This window comes from Pseudophryne corroboree, chromosome 5, assembly GCF_028390025.1.
Source record: "Pseudophryne corroboree isolate aPseCor3 chromosome 5, aPseCor3.hap2, whole genome shotgun sequence".
In the NCBI taxonomy this organism is placed as follows: domain Eukaryota; kingdom Metazoa; phylum Chordata; class Amphibia; order Anura; family Myobatrachidae; genus Pseudophryne; species Pseudophryne corroboree.
The window spans coordinates 414610717-414627034 of record NC_086448.1 but is presented as its reverse complement, the minus strand read 5'-3'; the positions used below and the strand labels follow the sequence as shown (position 1 = coordinate 414627034).

The 16318-nt window shown below is 42.5% G+C and overlaps 1 protein-coding gene across 1 annotated transcript in view; it reads right to left on the bottom strand.

The window, feature by feature from the left end:
- The window catches only part of LOC134929607 (collagen alpha-2(VI) chain-like), a 123391-nt gene that overhangs the window by 13819 nt on the left and 93254 nt on the right, over window positions 1-16318 (bottom strand). The window contains exons 14-16 of the mRNA XM_063925194.1: window positions 4356-4418; window positions 4168-4221; window positions 2898-2933 (exon numbers count right to left, since the gene is read on the bottom strand). Of these exons, the coding sequence (XP_063781264.1) occupies window positions 2898-2933; window positions 4168-4221; window positions 4356-4418 (153 nt within the window). The remainder of the gene's footprint in view (window positions 1-2897; window positions 2934-4167; window positions 4222-4355; window positions 4419-16318) is intronic.

Here is a 16318-nt window from a genome sequence, read left to right as displayed (position 1 = left end):
GGCTGTAGAACAGAGGAGGGAGGGAGGAAACAATAGATGTCTAAAGCAGAGTAGATGGAGCAATGACAGGGCAGTGAAGTGAATTAAAGGAGTGGCAAGAAATGAGATAAAGCAATATACAGTAAATTATAGTGAAATAGGAAGAAAGACAGTGAGAGGAAAGCTATAAGCATCATACCTAACAAGAAAAGGTGATGCAAAAATCGATCGCCAATGGGGGGCGCCAATATAAATATAAATATATATATATATATATATATATAAAAACACAAATTCCCAAGTGCGCTAATAGTGGAATGTAATTACACAGTTCTTCCAGCGTTTATTTCATTGGAATGTGGACTGGAGGATGTTTAGATCTGGGGACCTGTAACAGACACCCCTCACCAAAAATGTCACCCAAACAAGAGGCCAACAGGCCAATTAATAAAAGGTTATTTTAATAAATATGATTGAACATGGGTTTGTCAGTCAGAAAATCGCACCCCAGTTTGTGAAGATACTCCCTTCGAGCTCGCACCTTGAAAAATGTGAGGGAGTATCTAGAATCCATCTTACAAACATGTTGGTTGTGGCTGTATTTTATTGACATAATTTTATATTTTGAACTGTGTATCAAAATTCATATGTTCAATCATATGTTATTAAAATAACCTTTTATTAATTGGCCTGTTGGCCTCTTGTTTGGGTGACTTTTTGGTGAGGGGTGTCTGTTACAGGTCCCCAGATCTAAACATCCTCCAGTCCACATTCTGACAAAATAAACGCTGGAAGAATTGTGTAATTACATTCCACTATTAGCGCACTTGGGAATTTGTGTTTTTCTCTGTATGTTTTTGAGGTCTCCCAACAAAGATCTCTCCCAGTGTGTCGCTCCTGAGTTGGCGCAAGATAAAGATACTACTGTGTTTTTATATATATATATATATATATATATATATATATATATATATATATATATAAAACTAAGACTGTATACTTAGTGCTTTGTATACATCTGCATTTATACTTTTCCTGTATTGTACTAGAAGCCTCAGCATGGTAGCAACACTTATTATGTTTAAAATGAGGCTGTTCAGTCCAAGTCCTCCCCTTTTTCCTTTATATTTGTGTATATACTGTACACTTGAAAGTAAAGCTCCTTCAGTTTGGTATTATTACCACTCCTATCTACCCTTAGGTGTTTTTAATCAAGTACAGGTTCCTGCATTGTGGACTACATATTAGAATGGGCACTATTTAAAGGTAAGGCCTGGATAAATTTATATAATGTATTCATATTTTAGGGGTGTTATTATAAGGGATGTTAGGAACCTTTCTAATGAAGTTCCCCTGGTCGTGGTGGATGGGCCCACATTTTTGGCCAAATTTGTGCTAAGAACTTCACTTAAATTCCATGTTAATTGTAAGAGTTTATCAAAATTATTTTGACTATCAGTATTCTTAGTGCTGAGAGTGTGCACCTGCATTTTTCTTTTTTCCTTTATGGTACTAGAAGCCTCAGTATGGTAGCATCTTTTATTATGTTTAAAATTAGGGTATGCAAATCAATTCTTTCCATTTTTCCTGTAATTAAGTATAAGATTTATGAATTTGAAAACATCCACTAAGGTGGTGATAAGCATGCAATACTAACATAATGCAAATAAAAAAATTATAAGGACTGAATATCAGTATACAGGTTGAGTATCCCATATCCAAATATTCCGAAATACGGAATATTCCGAAATACGGACTTTTTTGAGTGAGACTAAGATAGTGAAATCTTTGTTTTTTGATGGCTCAATGTACACAAACTTTGTTTAATACTCAAAGTTATTAAAAATATTGTATTAAATGACCTTCAGGCTATGTGCATAAGGTGTATATGAAACATAAATGAATTGAGTGAATGTACACACACCTTGTTTAATGCACAAAGTTATAAAAAAATATTGGCTAAAATGACCTTCAGGCTGTGTGTATAAGGTGTATATGTAACATAAATGCATTCTGTGCTTAGATTTAGGTCCCATCACCATGATATCTCATTATGGTATGCAATTATTCCAAAATACGGAAAAATCCGATATCCAAAATTCCTCTGGTCCCAAGCATTTTGGATAAGGGATACTCAACCTGTAATAAACTGGAAGGTTGTAAAGGGTCCTCAGTGACATATTGGAGGATTAAATCATTGTGTGTTTCCAGTGAACTAACTGTGTGAAGTTTGTCAAGGTCAAACTTATAGTACCCGGCTTGATACGTGTCAATGAGGGTAGTACTGTATACGGCCTGATAAGGAAGTTGAGAAATCTTGTCTGGCAGTAAACATTACATGTAGTCTTGTAGTCATTCATCAGTTCTCTATCGCATACTCATCTAATGGGTATGTGCAGGAACAGACTGCCTGTATAGCTGCAGCCTGGACTTTTCGGTCATGCGGTCACATCTGGATAGTACAGATGGCATGTTGATTGCTGGTTAGCTGCTCTGAGAGCTTGAGAGATACCCAATTGTGTGTATGACTGCTTGTAGCAGCCTGGAGTGTGCTGGGGCATAATATGTGGCTGTGTCTTAGGCATCCATTATCTTTTTTTTCTATTTTCATTGTACTGTCATTTTTTCTTAGTGTTTCCACATTAGTGCATTATTGAAAATTGTTTGAAATATTAAAAAAGAAATGTAGTTTGTGTAGGTTTTTTCATACTGTGACAAAGCTCAGAATTGCATGATTACGTTGCCTACAACTCCATAACAGAGAGTACATTTTATTTTCCTTTTATTAGGGGCTCAAGTACTTGACTAAGTGTAATATTATCTGACACATCTGATGAAGATTCAGTTACTATTAGCATATGAAGCTATACATTAAGAACAGAGAGTATTTATGCATTAAAATTACTTTCAGTGCTTACCTGTTCGCCATCAATTCCTGCACGACCCACTTTTCCCTATGAAAAACAACACAATTTTAAATTAACCTAATAATTTCAACAGTACATGTTTTTTTACAAAATCATAATCCATCATTAAACTGGACCTATTGAGTCCCTGATATTTATTAGCTAGTCATTGCCATCAATCATCTGATGGTTCTCCACGATGGTACAGAGGCACCAATGCTTCTTTTCTTTTCCAGGCACATGGGGCACAGAGCTCAGCCCCACCTTCTTCCCTGAGTAGCACACCACCCACCATGCCACACAGCAGGAATGTCCACTGGCGAGCCTATGGTTTCCCGCTGATGGCTTCATGCCATTAATGCTGACACTGATGTTGACCATTAATGACTAACCCTCTAATGGTCATCCCCAATATTAGCCCTTATTCATATAAGCTAAATTAATAAAACTAATATTACGCACCCCTCCCTGCTTGACAACCATTGCTGTTTCTGGAACAATAGGTTCAGGAACTCTGGATCTCAGAGTTTAGCTACTAAAAACATAACATAGAGGAAGGCACTCAAAAAGGGACTTTTAAGTACATTTTTGCCCATCACAGGTTAAGGAACGCAAGTCCTAATTATGTCATAGTGAACAAGAGGTGCAGGAACAGTTTTCCTGCTGTAAAAATAACACGCTTGACAATTTATCCCTTCCTGATAGTAAAGGCTTAGTAAATAGACCCCTAAAACTCATATACATTATGTTCTCCATGGAAATAATTAAGAAGTTTATTGAACGCTTAACCTAAGTGGCAGGATTTCAGTGTGGACTTGCAATGTTTAAAGTAACCATTATATAGATGGTGAGACTTTCATTGAGATCAGGAATTATTATAGGGCTTATGTATCACAATCCACATTTTTAATGCGGATGTGATAAATATTTTTTTGACCACATTCGCAATGCAAAAATGAATGTTTTCAAACGAATGTACTAAAATTCTGTGCCAGGAGATTGGCTCCAATAAGAGCCCACCCTGGCGAAGAGCTGGCAGCTCTACATGAAATGTTAAAAGTATTTCCACATTAGAGCAGTGATTAGTGTGACATTGTTACCATTTTACTATTAAAGCAAACATATTAAGTAACCAATTTCTTACCAGTCCAGTACCTGAATAACATTTTGGAATATAATTAGCTGCTGAAATGATCGTGTTGGAAAGAAGATGTGTAACTTTTCTTTTATCTAAATATATCAATAAAAATGAATACTTGATGGGACATTTCCCTTTATTCACCTTTAATCCTTTAATTCCAGGAAGACCAACATTTCCCCGGTATCCTGAAGGTCCCTAGATTGCGACCAAGATAATAAGTTTCAAGAATGGAGTCATTATAGACACATAGCATTTGTAGTACTTTGGACAGTGCAATGTGCATATGATATACAATATAAAACAGTTCTATGAACTAGCTCACAATGTACCTTGTCTCCTACATCTCCCTTAGGTCCAGGAGGACCAGAATGACCCTGTATTCCAGGAAACCCCTATATTGAAAATATAGTTAACAGTTAACAAAATATTAAACATATACACATGTATAACAAAATGTATTATCATTTATTAGCCCTTTTCCACTAAACATGCACAGTTGGAATGACATTTCCGCATTAAGGAATGGAGGACTCAATTTGAATAGTTTAAAAAATTAAAGACCAGTAAAAGAGCCAATGTTGATCCCTGAATATGTGACGCCCATGTCTTCATGCTAGCCTGGGGCTTTTAGTGCTGTCATTAGAAGGGTTGAAGGACTATAGGCACTGTGTTGGTAAAATAAAACAATTCTAATGCTACTTGCCACAAATCAATAGAAAGTTTTTTATGGCAGCAATGTCCAGCTCCCAGACAATATTGCTCCACCAACAATTGTTGAGGCAAATGTGAATGCGAGACCTGGCTTGCCGCATCATGCATATGCAGTTGACTGGAATCCCAGACTTAAGCCACTTTCAAATTAAAAAAAGAAAAAGAAAATGCTTAACAAATGAGTGAAAAAAGTAATCAATACTGTATGTACATGCAGCAGTGCATGAACCTATACAGTCCTTCTTACAGGCTATTTCTGGCTAGGGGGCTTCTACAACAGGGAGCAGCACTTTATCCAACCAAAAATACTATTTTGTGCCTAGTTTAGGGCTTATCTCCCTATAATGTCTTATTGTCAAATTCATTAAGATGCTGATTCAGAGATGTATGCAAATCTGTTGGTTTGTGTGCATCTGTGATGGTGGGGCGCCTGCGCATACAAGGGTCAGTCAGAGTAACCTAAGGATGTAGCACTTGTACCTACGATGCTGGCAGTAGGCGTCTTTTTCTCTCAGATGCCTCCTGCTGCGTTAACATTTTCACATCGCTGCTGTGGCCATCTCTGAATCAGACCATGAGTTAATAATAAAAAATCTAATTACTGGAAGCAAAGTGTTTCTAGTAAACCCTTATTGGGCTGCCATTGTGGAAATGATAAATGCATACCCTGGTTTTGAATTTTGAAGTGGTCATGGCCTAGCCCAACTCAAAAGTGCAATGTAAAAATACAGCTGACCAGCTCACTATGTAATTGTAACATGCAAAAGCAATATTTACTTTACAAAAAAGATTTGCAACATCATACCTCACCTTTGACAAAGCATTGCAGCAAAACACGTCTTAGGGCTGTAACACACACTCCGGTTTTTCCCGGATGGCAAAAAGCCGGACAAACTTTGTCCGGATTTTTGCCATCCGGGAGAAACCGGCAGTGTCTGTCACACAGGACGGCTTTGAGCCGTGTGTGATGCTGTGCGCATGCGCAGCATTAGACACGGCTTCAGAAAAAAACGTTGTGTGTGAAAGCTCCCCTTCACACACATGGTTTACTGGCTGCAAAGACGGCCCGGCGGCCGCCCGGCAGCCGGACCTTCCAGTGGTGAGACCCGGCTGCAACCCGGCAGCCGGGCCGGGGCCGTGCAGTGTGATGGGACCCTACCACTCAGGGCTAAAACACACTACCCGGCTTTTGCCGGCCGGGAAAAAGCCGGCCGGCTTTTTCCCGTGCCGGCATTCTAGTTAACAGTGTGAGGGCTAGGGTCACTTCACACTGCACGGCCCCGGCCCGGCTGCCGGGTTGCAGCCGGGTCTCACCACTGGAAGGTCCGGCTGCCGGGCGGCCGCCAGGCCGTCTTTGCAGCCAGTGAACCGAGTGTGTGAAGGGGAGCTTTCACACACAACGGTTTTTTTCCAAGCCGTGTCTGATGCTTCGCATGCGCACGGCATCACACACGGCTCAAAGCCGTCCTGTGTGAAAGACACTGCCGGTTTCTCCCGGATGGCAAAAAGCCGGACAAAGTTTGTCCGGCTTTTTGCCACCCGGGAAAAACCGGAGTGTGTGTTACAGCCCTTAGAGTTCACTGCTGTCCATCTGATTACTAACAGCTACTACCTGTATATGTTAATTTGTGTACTAGTTTAGGTTATCATAGACTAGAATGTGGGCTCCACCCGTGAGTATTAGCTTTGGCAAATTTGAACTACGGTGTCGATACAGATGATATATTCTATGCACTCAGACTCATTCTGCTAGTGAGTTACACACACACACACACACACACACACACACACACACACACACACACACACACACACACACCTTTCATGCCTGTCTCTATCCTCCTCTCACTGATGTCTGCGCTTGTGAGTGGTGGTGTCTCTGTAAGGACGTGCATGGAGTTGCAGAGGGAAGATCCCAGCTCCAAGCTGTAACATTTGTCTTGCATATGTCAAAGTCAGAAAAATATCACGCTGCACATTGCCATATATGCACCTCATGCGTGTGCCCGCTGCACGTGCATGAGCCCTCCCGTGCGTGCGTATACTCGCGGTCGCGCGCACTCGCGGACGCGCGGTATGCGCATACACGGTAGAGTTTGTGTTCGTCTAGGGGGCGACTCAATCGTAACATATTTTATTCATATAATGTATTTTGTAGATCATGGTCCCTTTGATAGAATCTGAAAGTTTAGTTAATGTAGTATGTTCGGGGACAAAGAGATCCCTCTTTGTTTGATACGAAGGGTCAGACAGGGGTTACACAGTGGTGTTTAGTATCCATCGGAAGAGAATATAATTAGCAATATTCCGGTGTTGGTTTGAAGCGGATTAATCGCTTGTGCGTATAGTTATGGACATAAGAAGTTTATGGACATTTACTATATTTGCACTTTATTACCCATGCGGCGGGAAACCCAGTTTCTCACCCACCTGAACAGTTAGGAATAGTCACAGCCCACCTGTATGAACCAACCTATGACCTTTTGTTATAATGCGAAGACGAATTCCTGTGTCCAATGAACAATAAGAATGTAGGGACCATTGTACTGTATTGTGTGTAGTGTATAAAAGGACAAGCCGATCTGGGCCAGCTCTCTACTCTCTTCAACGGTTCTCATTGCTGATAATCGGGAGCTGGATATCCAGAAAGGCGCTTGCGATTGTTTCCCCTGGTGCGTAAGTTCTCTGCAACCATATTGTCTCTTATTTAATGTTACAAGCCATTCTCTCTCTCCTTCCCCCTTTAAATGTAATTGTATCTTTATTGTATTTTATGTGTAGTGATTCGGTTAGGTACTTTATGTTATCTTGGTAGTGTATAACTTGTATTGTATTATTCTTTTGCAATTGAACGTTCATTCATTTCCTTAAAAGGCGTTAGACCCTTAGACCGGTATTTGAGTGTTTATTATATTGCTAAGGGGTTCTCAGAGCGTCACATACGCTCATACAGCTTTTAAACTAACAAGGTTACACTGTGTTGCATTTACACCTTATCACTGCACAAGGGTTTACAGTATAAGTACATTGTTTATGGTATAGTTATAAAGGTTTAACTCTGTGAGCGTCAGCGCCGCTTGTGATCTCCTCGTGGTCTCGAGTGTCCGCTACGCTGATAGCGTATCATTACGTTAGTCGGCAGCCTATAGCGTGCTTGACTTTACGCTCTAAGCCGTGAGCGAACGTGCCACTCGTGCGTCTCATCCACGGCTAAGCGTTCGTTACGCTACGTGCGTACTCTTACGGTATTCCATACGCCAATTGCGTACTGTGTTCTTTAACCTTTTAGAGTGTTTTATACAAGGTATAGAATAGGCATTGTCAATTGGGGACTCGCCCGCTCTTCACATACAGTATCTACACTAGGTAATTTCAGCAGACATTATCGGTCAGCAAAAGGCGGGAGGTAATATTCCTCGTAGTGCTGACCAGATAAGCATCTGCTTCGCTTAGTAAGGAGTGCTGAAGGAATCCGGAACCAAAAGGTAGGAACAGTACGTTATTGTCTTTTAAAATCTGTTTAGTTTCTGTTTTGCGAACGTAAGCAATAAGCATACACATCTGTATTTCTTGTTTAGTATTGTTTTCGTGCCTCATTCTCCTGATTGCCACATACTAGTGATAAACGTGTTGAGACATTTGTTGTTATTAATAGTTAAAAGTAATATTTAAGGGAATAATTGTAAAAGGCACGCACACAATCTCGCCTAGAATACAAGGGAGATTTGAGTGGTGGTCAGTGAAGGATTACTGTTAAAGATCATTCACATTGATAAACGTGTAGTGTGTAACTGTGGACGTACTTGGTCTGTGTACACGTGTCCTTACAAGGGCAGGGCGTACGCAGCAAGGGTCGACGCACAGAGCGTGTATTACGCAACGGAGCGTACGGATACGCCCACATGATACAAACCGCACGATAGTATTGTTTAGTAAGCGATAAGGAAATAACGCGAAAAATAACACAAATCTATCTCAAATCCAAAAGTTTAAAAGTTAAAAGAAAAATACTTTCTCTGTTGCAATTCTTCTGGGTTAGGCTAATACCGAATGAAAGGATTTCTGCGCAGAAATAAAAAATGAAAGTGTACATGTGGTAAGAGTGTGTGTATATATAAGATTTCTCTTTTATTACGGAAGTGGGAACCATAGGCCAGTAGAAAGAGACACACCAGCGAGAGTGATATCGTGGGGTGGCTTGGGAGGCGTCCCTTGTTAGACTCGACACATTAATGAGCAGTAGAGTCTGCTGTACATAACAGACCAGGAGGTCACAGACCAGGAGGTCACAGAACAAGAGGTTCAGGTACAGCAGACTAGAAGTAGAGAGCACAACCGAAGAGGGTTGGTGCGAGACCCATATAGGCCAACAAAGCTCATCGCTGAAGGAATTTGCAGCAGAAATTTTCAATTCCACTGATCGTTCCGCACATAAGATTAGTTGCTTGTGTGCAGATACGATTGTACCGCATGTGATTGTGTGCATTAGCGTGTCTTGAATTCAGAAGAACGCTACTTGCACATTGTTAACGTGATTTTTGTAATTTTTTTTATTTTAAGGGAAGTAGCCTGATCACTCGGGGACATTCCAACAACCGATACTTGCTGGGGACTGGAAGGTCCAACACGCCCCAGTAAATAAAGGTTCATAGGGGCCCTAGGTTGGGTACGGAACCTCTGGGAACGTTGGTCGCCGTATTGGCCAGCGTGGGCGGAGTTAAGTGGGCGGACCTCGAGGCAAAACCCCCACCGCAGCCTTACCCCGGACATTTTGGTTTTCTGTGAGGGTTGCCGGAGACCCTGATTGGAAGTCAGAGGTAGTGAAAGCAACGCCTGCAGAGATGGGGGCCACTTGTTCAGGTAAGGGGCGATCAACCCAGGTTCAGGTTGATTTGGTAAACCGACCAATCTAGTCGGCAAGGTATATCATGTGTGAGAAATATGGTCATCACACAGAAATGTTGTGCAATGAATGGGAAAGGATGACTGTGCATGACGGGGAAAAGTTTCCCCGGGTAGGTAGTTTTAACCCAGAAGTGTTACAGAATTTAAGGAGAAGAGTTTGCCTGATTAAGTCTTCAAAAAGGCGTATTAGACATTATGATTATTTAACATTGTGGCAACAGGAAGGTGAAATACAAAGGGGGTTGGCGCAAGCCACTGGATCTAACCCTATCAGGAAACTGATAGCAACTGCTCCTCCACCACCATACATACCTGGAGAGAAATTGGTTGCAGAGAATGGCACTCAGGGTCATGTTAAATGTGTAGAAGTTAAGGATAATGAAACCAAAGTAATTAATGCTAACACTAATCCGTGCAAGTTGTACCCTGTTTTGAACTTTCCCCAGGATTGTGACCAAGAGGATGAGCCCACAACAATATCAGCACTCTCCCTAGCAGCCACCATATCAGAAACAGCAGTGGGCACGACCCAACCCGTAAGATTAGTAGCAAAGGCCCCTAGCGAAGGGACAGGTGAGGTCGTATCGACTGGTAAGTACGGCACCATACACTATGCTGAAACCATTTCACCACATGTTGTAGAATCTACTCAGAATGATGTTATTGGACTTAATCCCGTTAGGGTAATAGCAGTGCCAAATGGGAAAACTGAAGCTTCAGGAGCAACTCCTGTCAGGAACATCGCCATGCACTGTCCCTTTTCCCGAGCAGAATTAAGATCAATGATGTCTGAATTCCCTGATCCTAGGAAAGACTTAGTTGCATGTCAAAAGTATATTAGGGAGCTAGGAAATTCTGCAGAGCCAAATAACAAAGATTGGAGGACAGTTTTAAGGGCATGTTTACCCCCCAGTGTTGATCCGTTAAAGTTTATCACTGATTGCAAGTTAGATGAGGAAGTACCACTAACAGACGAATATAATCAGGATAATGTAAAGAGAATCAACTTACAGTTAGGGGTATATTTTCCTGCAGTAGTAAAGTGGAATAAAATCTTTACAATAAAACAAAAAGAAGGTGAATCCACACCAGAGTATTTTCACCGGGCTCTGCAGGATATGGCTAGGTACACTGGTATAGATGACATTAAAACAAATGTACACCACAGGGAAGTAGCTGTTTCAGTATTAATGGACGGTCTAAAAGAGGTTTTAAGAAACAGAATACAAACCACTAGGCCTGATTGGAGAGGTATGTCGGTGGATGCATTGGGAGAGGCTGCTGCTGGGCATGATCGGAATATCATCAGACACAGGGAGTCACAGAGTGATAAGTTAATGGCTGTAAGCATACAGGCCCTCACTACCCGGCCACCTCAGCCCAGAACTGTGACCCCTGTGGGTAAGTCAACAGGTATAAAATGTTATTTTTGCCACAGAGAGGGACACATAGCATGTGATTGTAAAACAAAACAAAGGCAAAATTCATATCAATCCCCTAGACAACGACCTGACACGAGACATTGGGATAAAGGACCGAAAGGGTGGAGCTATGAGCCACATGCAGGGGAAACAAAAAGGTATCCCCCAAGAAGAGACTGGCAAATCTCTGATAGTTCCCATCTACCCCCACCACAAGTAATTGCTGCCAGCGCGATTCAGGGAGGTCACCATACCCAATAGGGGTGTGGCCACACCTGTAATCTGCAGCCAGTGAAATTGATTGCAAGTCTTGGAAGTGAACCCGAGATCACAATTGATGTAGCTGGTAAATCATTAAAATTCCTTGTAGATACGGGGGCGGCCAAATCAGTGATAAATTCGACAGTGGGCATGAGAACCACTGGTAAAACAATTCCAGCCATGGGAGTAACGGGAGTAGTACAACACTACCCTGTTAGCAAACCAGCAGAGATTACAATAGGGCCTTTGCATACCAAGCATTCCTTTTTGCTGGCTGCATCGGCACCGACTAATCTCCTGGGAAGAGATTTATTGTGTAAAATGGGGTGTGTCATTTATTGTACTCCTGAAGGTGTATTCTTAGACATACCTGAGAATCACGCTCAGGAAGTACGAGACATGCTAGACTCCCCATCAAAATTAATGTCACAAACCGTTATGATAAATAGGAGTTCATCCCAGGTAGAAGAAATGACATCCCAAATACCAGAGTCACTTTGGACTAAAGATGGACAAGACACTGGATTAATGGCAAACGTAGCTCCAGTAGTTGTGCAAGTAAAAGATGGTAGGATATCTCCAAAAATCCCACAATACCCTCTGAAGCCAGAGGTGGAGTTAGGAGTATACCCCGTAATAGAGCGCTTGCTACAACAGGGCATTCTGGTAAGAACATCCAGCACTGCCAATAGTCCCATCTTCCCTGTGAAAAAGAGTGGGGGGAGGGGTTACAGGCTAGTGCTGGATCTAAGGGGGATTAATAAAATAGTTGAGAGTCAGTTCCCCGTAGTGCCAAATCCAGCTGTCATCCTTATGCAAATCCCTCCCACTGCAAAATTTTTCACTGTTATTGACCTCTGCTCCACCTTCTTCTCGGTACCTCTGCACCCTGACAGCCAATATTTGTTTGCATTCACATACAGAGGAGTCCAATACACATGGACTCGATTACCACAAGGTTTCATAGACAGCCCAAGTATATTTTCACAGGCTTTGCATGATTGTTTACAGTCTTTCCAACCAGAGAGTGGATCAGTATTGATCCAATATGTGGATGATTTACTACTATGTTCAGATTCACTGGAAGCGTCCCTGAAAGATACGAAACAGCTCCTGTTTCATCTTTCAGACACAGGACACAAGGTTTCCAAAGACAAGTTGCAATTATGCCAGACTAAAGTAAAATATTTGGGACACTGTCTGACACAAGGACTGAGACACCTGACCGCTGATAGAATTCAAGCAATTCGAGACATGACTCTGCCACAAACCCAGCAACAGATCAGAACATTTCTAGGAATGTGTGGGTATTGCCGTAACTGGATCCCAGGTTTTTCCATTCTAGCATTACCTTTGCAGGAGATGGTCTCATCAAACAAACCTGATCGGATTTCGCATACAGACGAATCCAAGATGGCATTTGAGAGACTTAAACAGTGCCTAACGCAGGCACCAGCATTATGTATGCCAGACTATGGGAAACCCTTTGAGCTGTACGGAACAGAAAGTGCTGGTTGCGCGGCAGGCGTCCTAACCCAAAAGCACGGTGATGCCAGCAGGCCGGTAGCATACTACAGCGCTCAGCTAGATACGGTAGCACGATCCCTCCCCACATGCTTGCGAAGTGTTGCAGCGATAGCATTGCTAGTTACAAAAAGCGAAGATGTAGTGCTAGGACACAACCTCACAATCCATACACCGCATGCAGTGTCAGCCTTGCTGAATTCTGCCCAAACCAGGCACGTCTCATCAGCGCGGTTTACAAGATGGGAATTGGCATTAATGGCCCCCGTAAACATCACCATAAAGAGATGCAGTGCATTAAATCCTGCAACGTATCTCCCAGGTTTGCCTGGACAGGCACAAAGGGTGGAGGATGAGAGTGATGGGGAAGGAGGATTTAATACAGGAGATGACATGCATGATTGTATGGAGTATTTGACCCAAAATTTCACAGCAAGGCCTGACATCAGTGACAACCCACTGGAAGATGTAGATCTTACTTTCTACACTGATGGTAGTTGTCACAGACAGACGGACTCGGGAGACTTGTGTACTGGATACGCAGTCGTAGATGACCAAGGCATCATAGAAGCAGAACCGCTAGGCCCACCTCACTCAGCCCAGGTTGCTGAACTGGTTGCCCTGACCAGAGCATGTGAATTGGCTAAGGGCAAGTCAGCCAATATCTACACCGATTCTAGATACGCCTTCGGGGTAGTCCATGATTTCGGAGCCCTATGGCGCCTCAGAAATTTCATGACGGCAGCTGGTACACCAGTAGCGCATGCAGCTCACATCAAAAGGCTTCTAACAGCGATACAGGAACCCGACAGAGTGGCTGTTATCAAGTGTAAAGCACATACATATAGCCAAGACCCAGTATCACTTGGTAACAGCCGAGCAGACGAAGCTGCTAAGTTAGCAGCTGGTACCCCCAGACAGACAGACACCACACAACTGATGGTATTTAATACCGTCAACACACAGAAACTGTGTGAAATGCAAAATTTGTGTTCCACACAGGAAAGGGCAGTTTGGAGGGCAAAGGGATATGGCCAGGAGTCCTCAGGACTCTGGACAGATGGACAGGGTAAACCAGTGGCACCCAGAGCATACCTTCCAAGTTTGGCTGAAGCAGCACATGGGCTGACTCATCTAGGCAAGGAAGGGATGTGCAAGTTGGTAAGAGCATATTGGTGCGCCCCAGGATTTTCTTCCCATGCGGGAAAGAGAGCAATGTCATGCCTCACCTGCTTGAGGAAGAATATCGGAAAGGCAATACCAACAGAACCATCTCATATCCCACCTACAGACGGTCCTTTCCAGGTAATACAGATTGATTTCATACAATTACCCCCTTGTCGAAATTTGAAGTATGTACTAGTTTGTATAGATGTGTTTTCAAATTGGGTCGAAGCATTTCCTGCGGCCACAAATACCGCAATGTTTACTGCTAAGAAAATTGTACAGGAATTTGTGTGTAGATACGGTATCCCTAGAATAATTGAAAGTGATAGGGGTACCCATTTTACAGGTGATGTCTTTCAAGGAATGTGTAAGTTGATGGGAATTGATAGTAAGCTGCACACTCCGTACCACCCCCAGGCGAGTGCGAAAGTAGAAAGAGTGAACAGCACTATTAAAAATAAATTGAGCAAAGTTATGGCGGAAACAGGATTGACATGGCCAGAAGCTTTCCCCCTTGTATTATACAGCATCAGAACCACTCCCAGGTCCCCTCTTAATCTGTCCCCTTTTGAAATTCTGTTTGGTCGACAACCGCATGTCATGATTAACCCTCAGGATGATTTGAAGTGTAACAATGAAGTGACTGTAAAGTATTTGGTTAAGATGAGTAAACAGCTAAAGAATCAGAATGATAATTTGAAGTTAGTGATTCCTGATCTGCCAGATAGTAATTGTCATGACATTGAACCTGGGGATTATGTAATGATACAGAATTTTCTACGCTCAGGTTGCCTTATTGACAGATGGGAAGGACCATACCAAGTCTTATTGATTAGCACGACAGCATTGAAGGTTGCCGAGAGAGAGACTTGGGTTCATTCGTCCCATTGTAAGAAGGTTGCTGATCCAGAGAGGTCCCGTGATAAGGAACAGACGGTAGAGGAAGTTGTATCACTGGAGTGTCTGTTTCAGGAGGACTGAGACGGCACCTGAGCATTGAGAATAATAAGATCGGAGGCAGTTGTCGATTCCCTGTTCCCTTTTATTGTTTTTCTCCACTTCCCATCCCATCTCCCTCAATTGTTTCTTTCCCCCTTCTCATTTTTCTCCATTTCCTCCTATAAGATGGACTTGCCCCAAGAGACTGTGATCCGGATTTTCCTGTTGACCATGATGTTGACCAGAGCAGTCTGTTCCGGCGAGAGTACCATGGAGGTCGAGAGAGGTTCTGGAATGGGTTCTGATGACAGAGATGGAGGCGTAGATTTCCAAGAACAACATAATCACAGAGTAAAGGCGAGTATCAGAAAACGATCTGGTAGCATTGACAATAGAAGGAATTGTGAAGGATTGTTAGCTGAAGAGAACTGTATCTGTAGACTCTGTGACAGTGTAGTTGAGGATGGGTGTATCAAGAAATGCCAATCCAGTTTTAATATCCACATGGACCGGCATCCATTGAGTGACTATCATTCCTTAGTGGGTAAAGTGTTAAATCAGACAGATTGTTGGGTATGCTCTCAAGTACCTCAAGGCCATAGCAAATCAGGATTAGTGCCCTTCCCTTTAACTATAGGGGAGGTACTTGAGCTAAGTGGTGGGAGGCCGGTGGACAGGAGGTTTAATATCTCCAGTCCTCCTAGTTTGAAGCTCCACCAATATCATGTGGATAGATCCCTAGTATGTTTTAACATTTCCAATCCCCGAAAGCCGGGAAATTGGGAAGTGTCATGGAATAACCAAACCATGACCTTTTCTTACAGAGCCGATAGAATGCCTACAGATACAGAACTTATACGCCACATAGCCGGTAGTGGGAAATATTTCCGATATAGGTATACCCTAGGAAGTAGGATCATGAGAGTTGGAGAAGTATCACCAGGATACTGTGCACATATCGTACAAACTGATACGTGTACTAAACAGATGGGAGAATTAGGGTTAGGAGATTTCATATGGAAAATGTGTAATATGGTAATGTCCTACTCCGTCCCATATGTTCTCCCCGATGATGCATATTTCATATGCGGGAGGAAGGCGTATAAGTGGCTTGCCCCAAACTCAGAAGGGTTATGTTATATTGGAAAAGTACTGCCTGAGGTAATGACCGTATCCCACACTAAAATGAAGGATATTCACCGCAGTGCCCAAGCTCCTTATACTCACACTCATTACGAACACATCGTTAAACGGCACCTAATAGAAAGAACAGAGAATCCGGCCTCTGACCTGATCCATGAATCCACCGGGATTCAATTCCTAATAGCGTTAGATATCACTCGTACCGCCAGAGGAGTGATAAA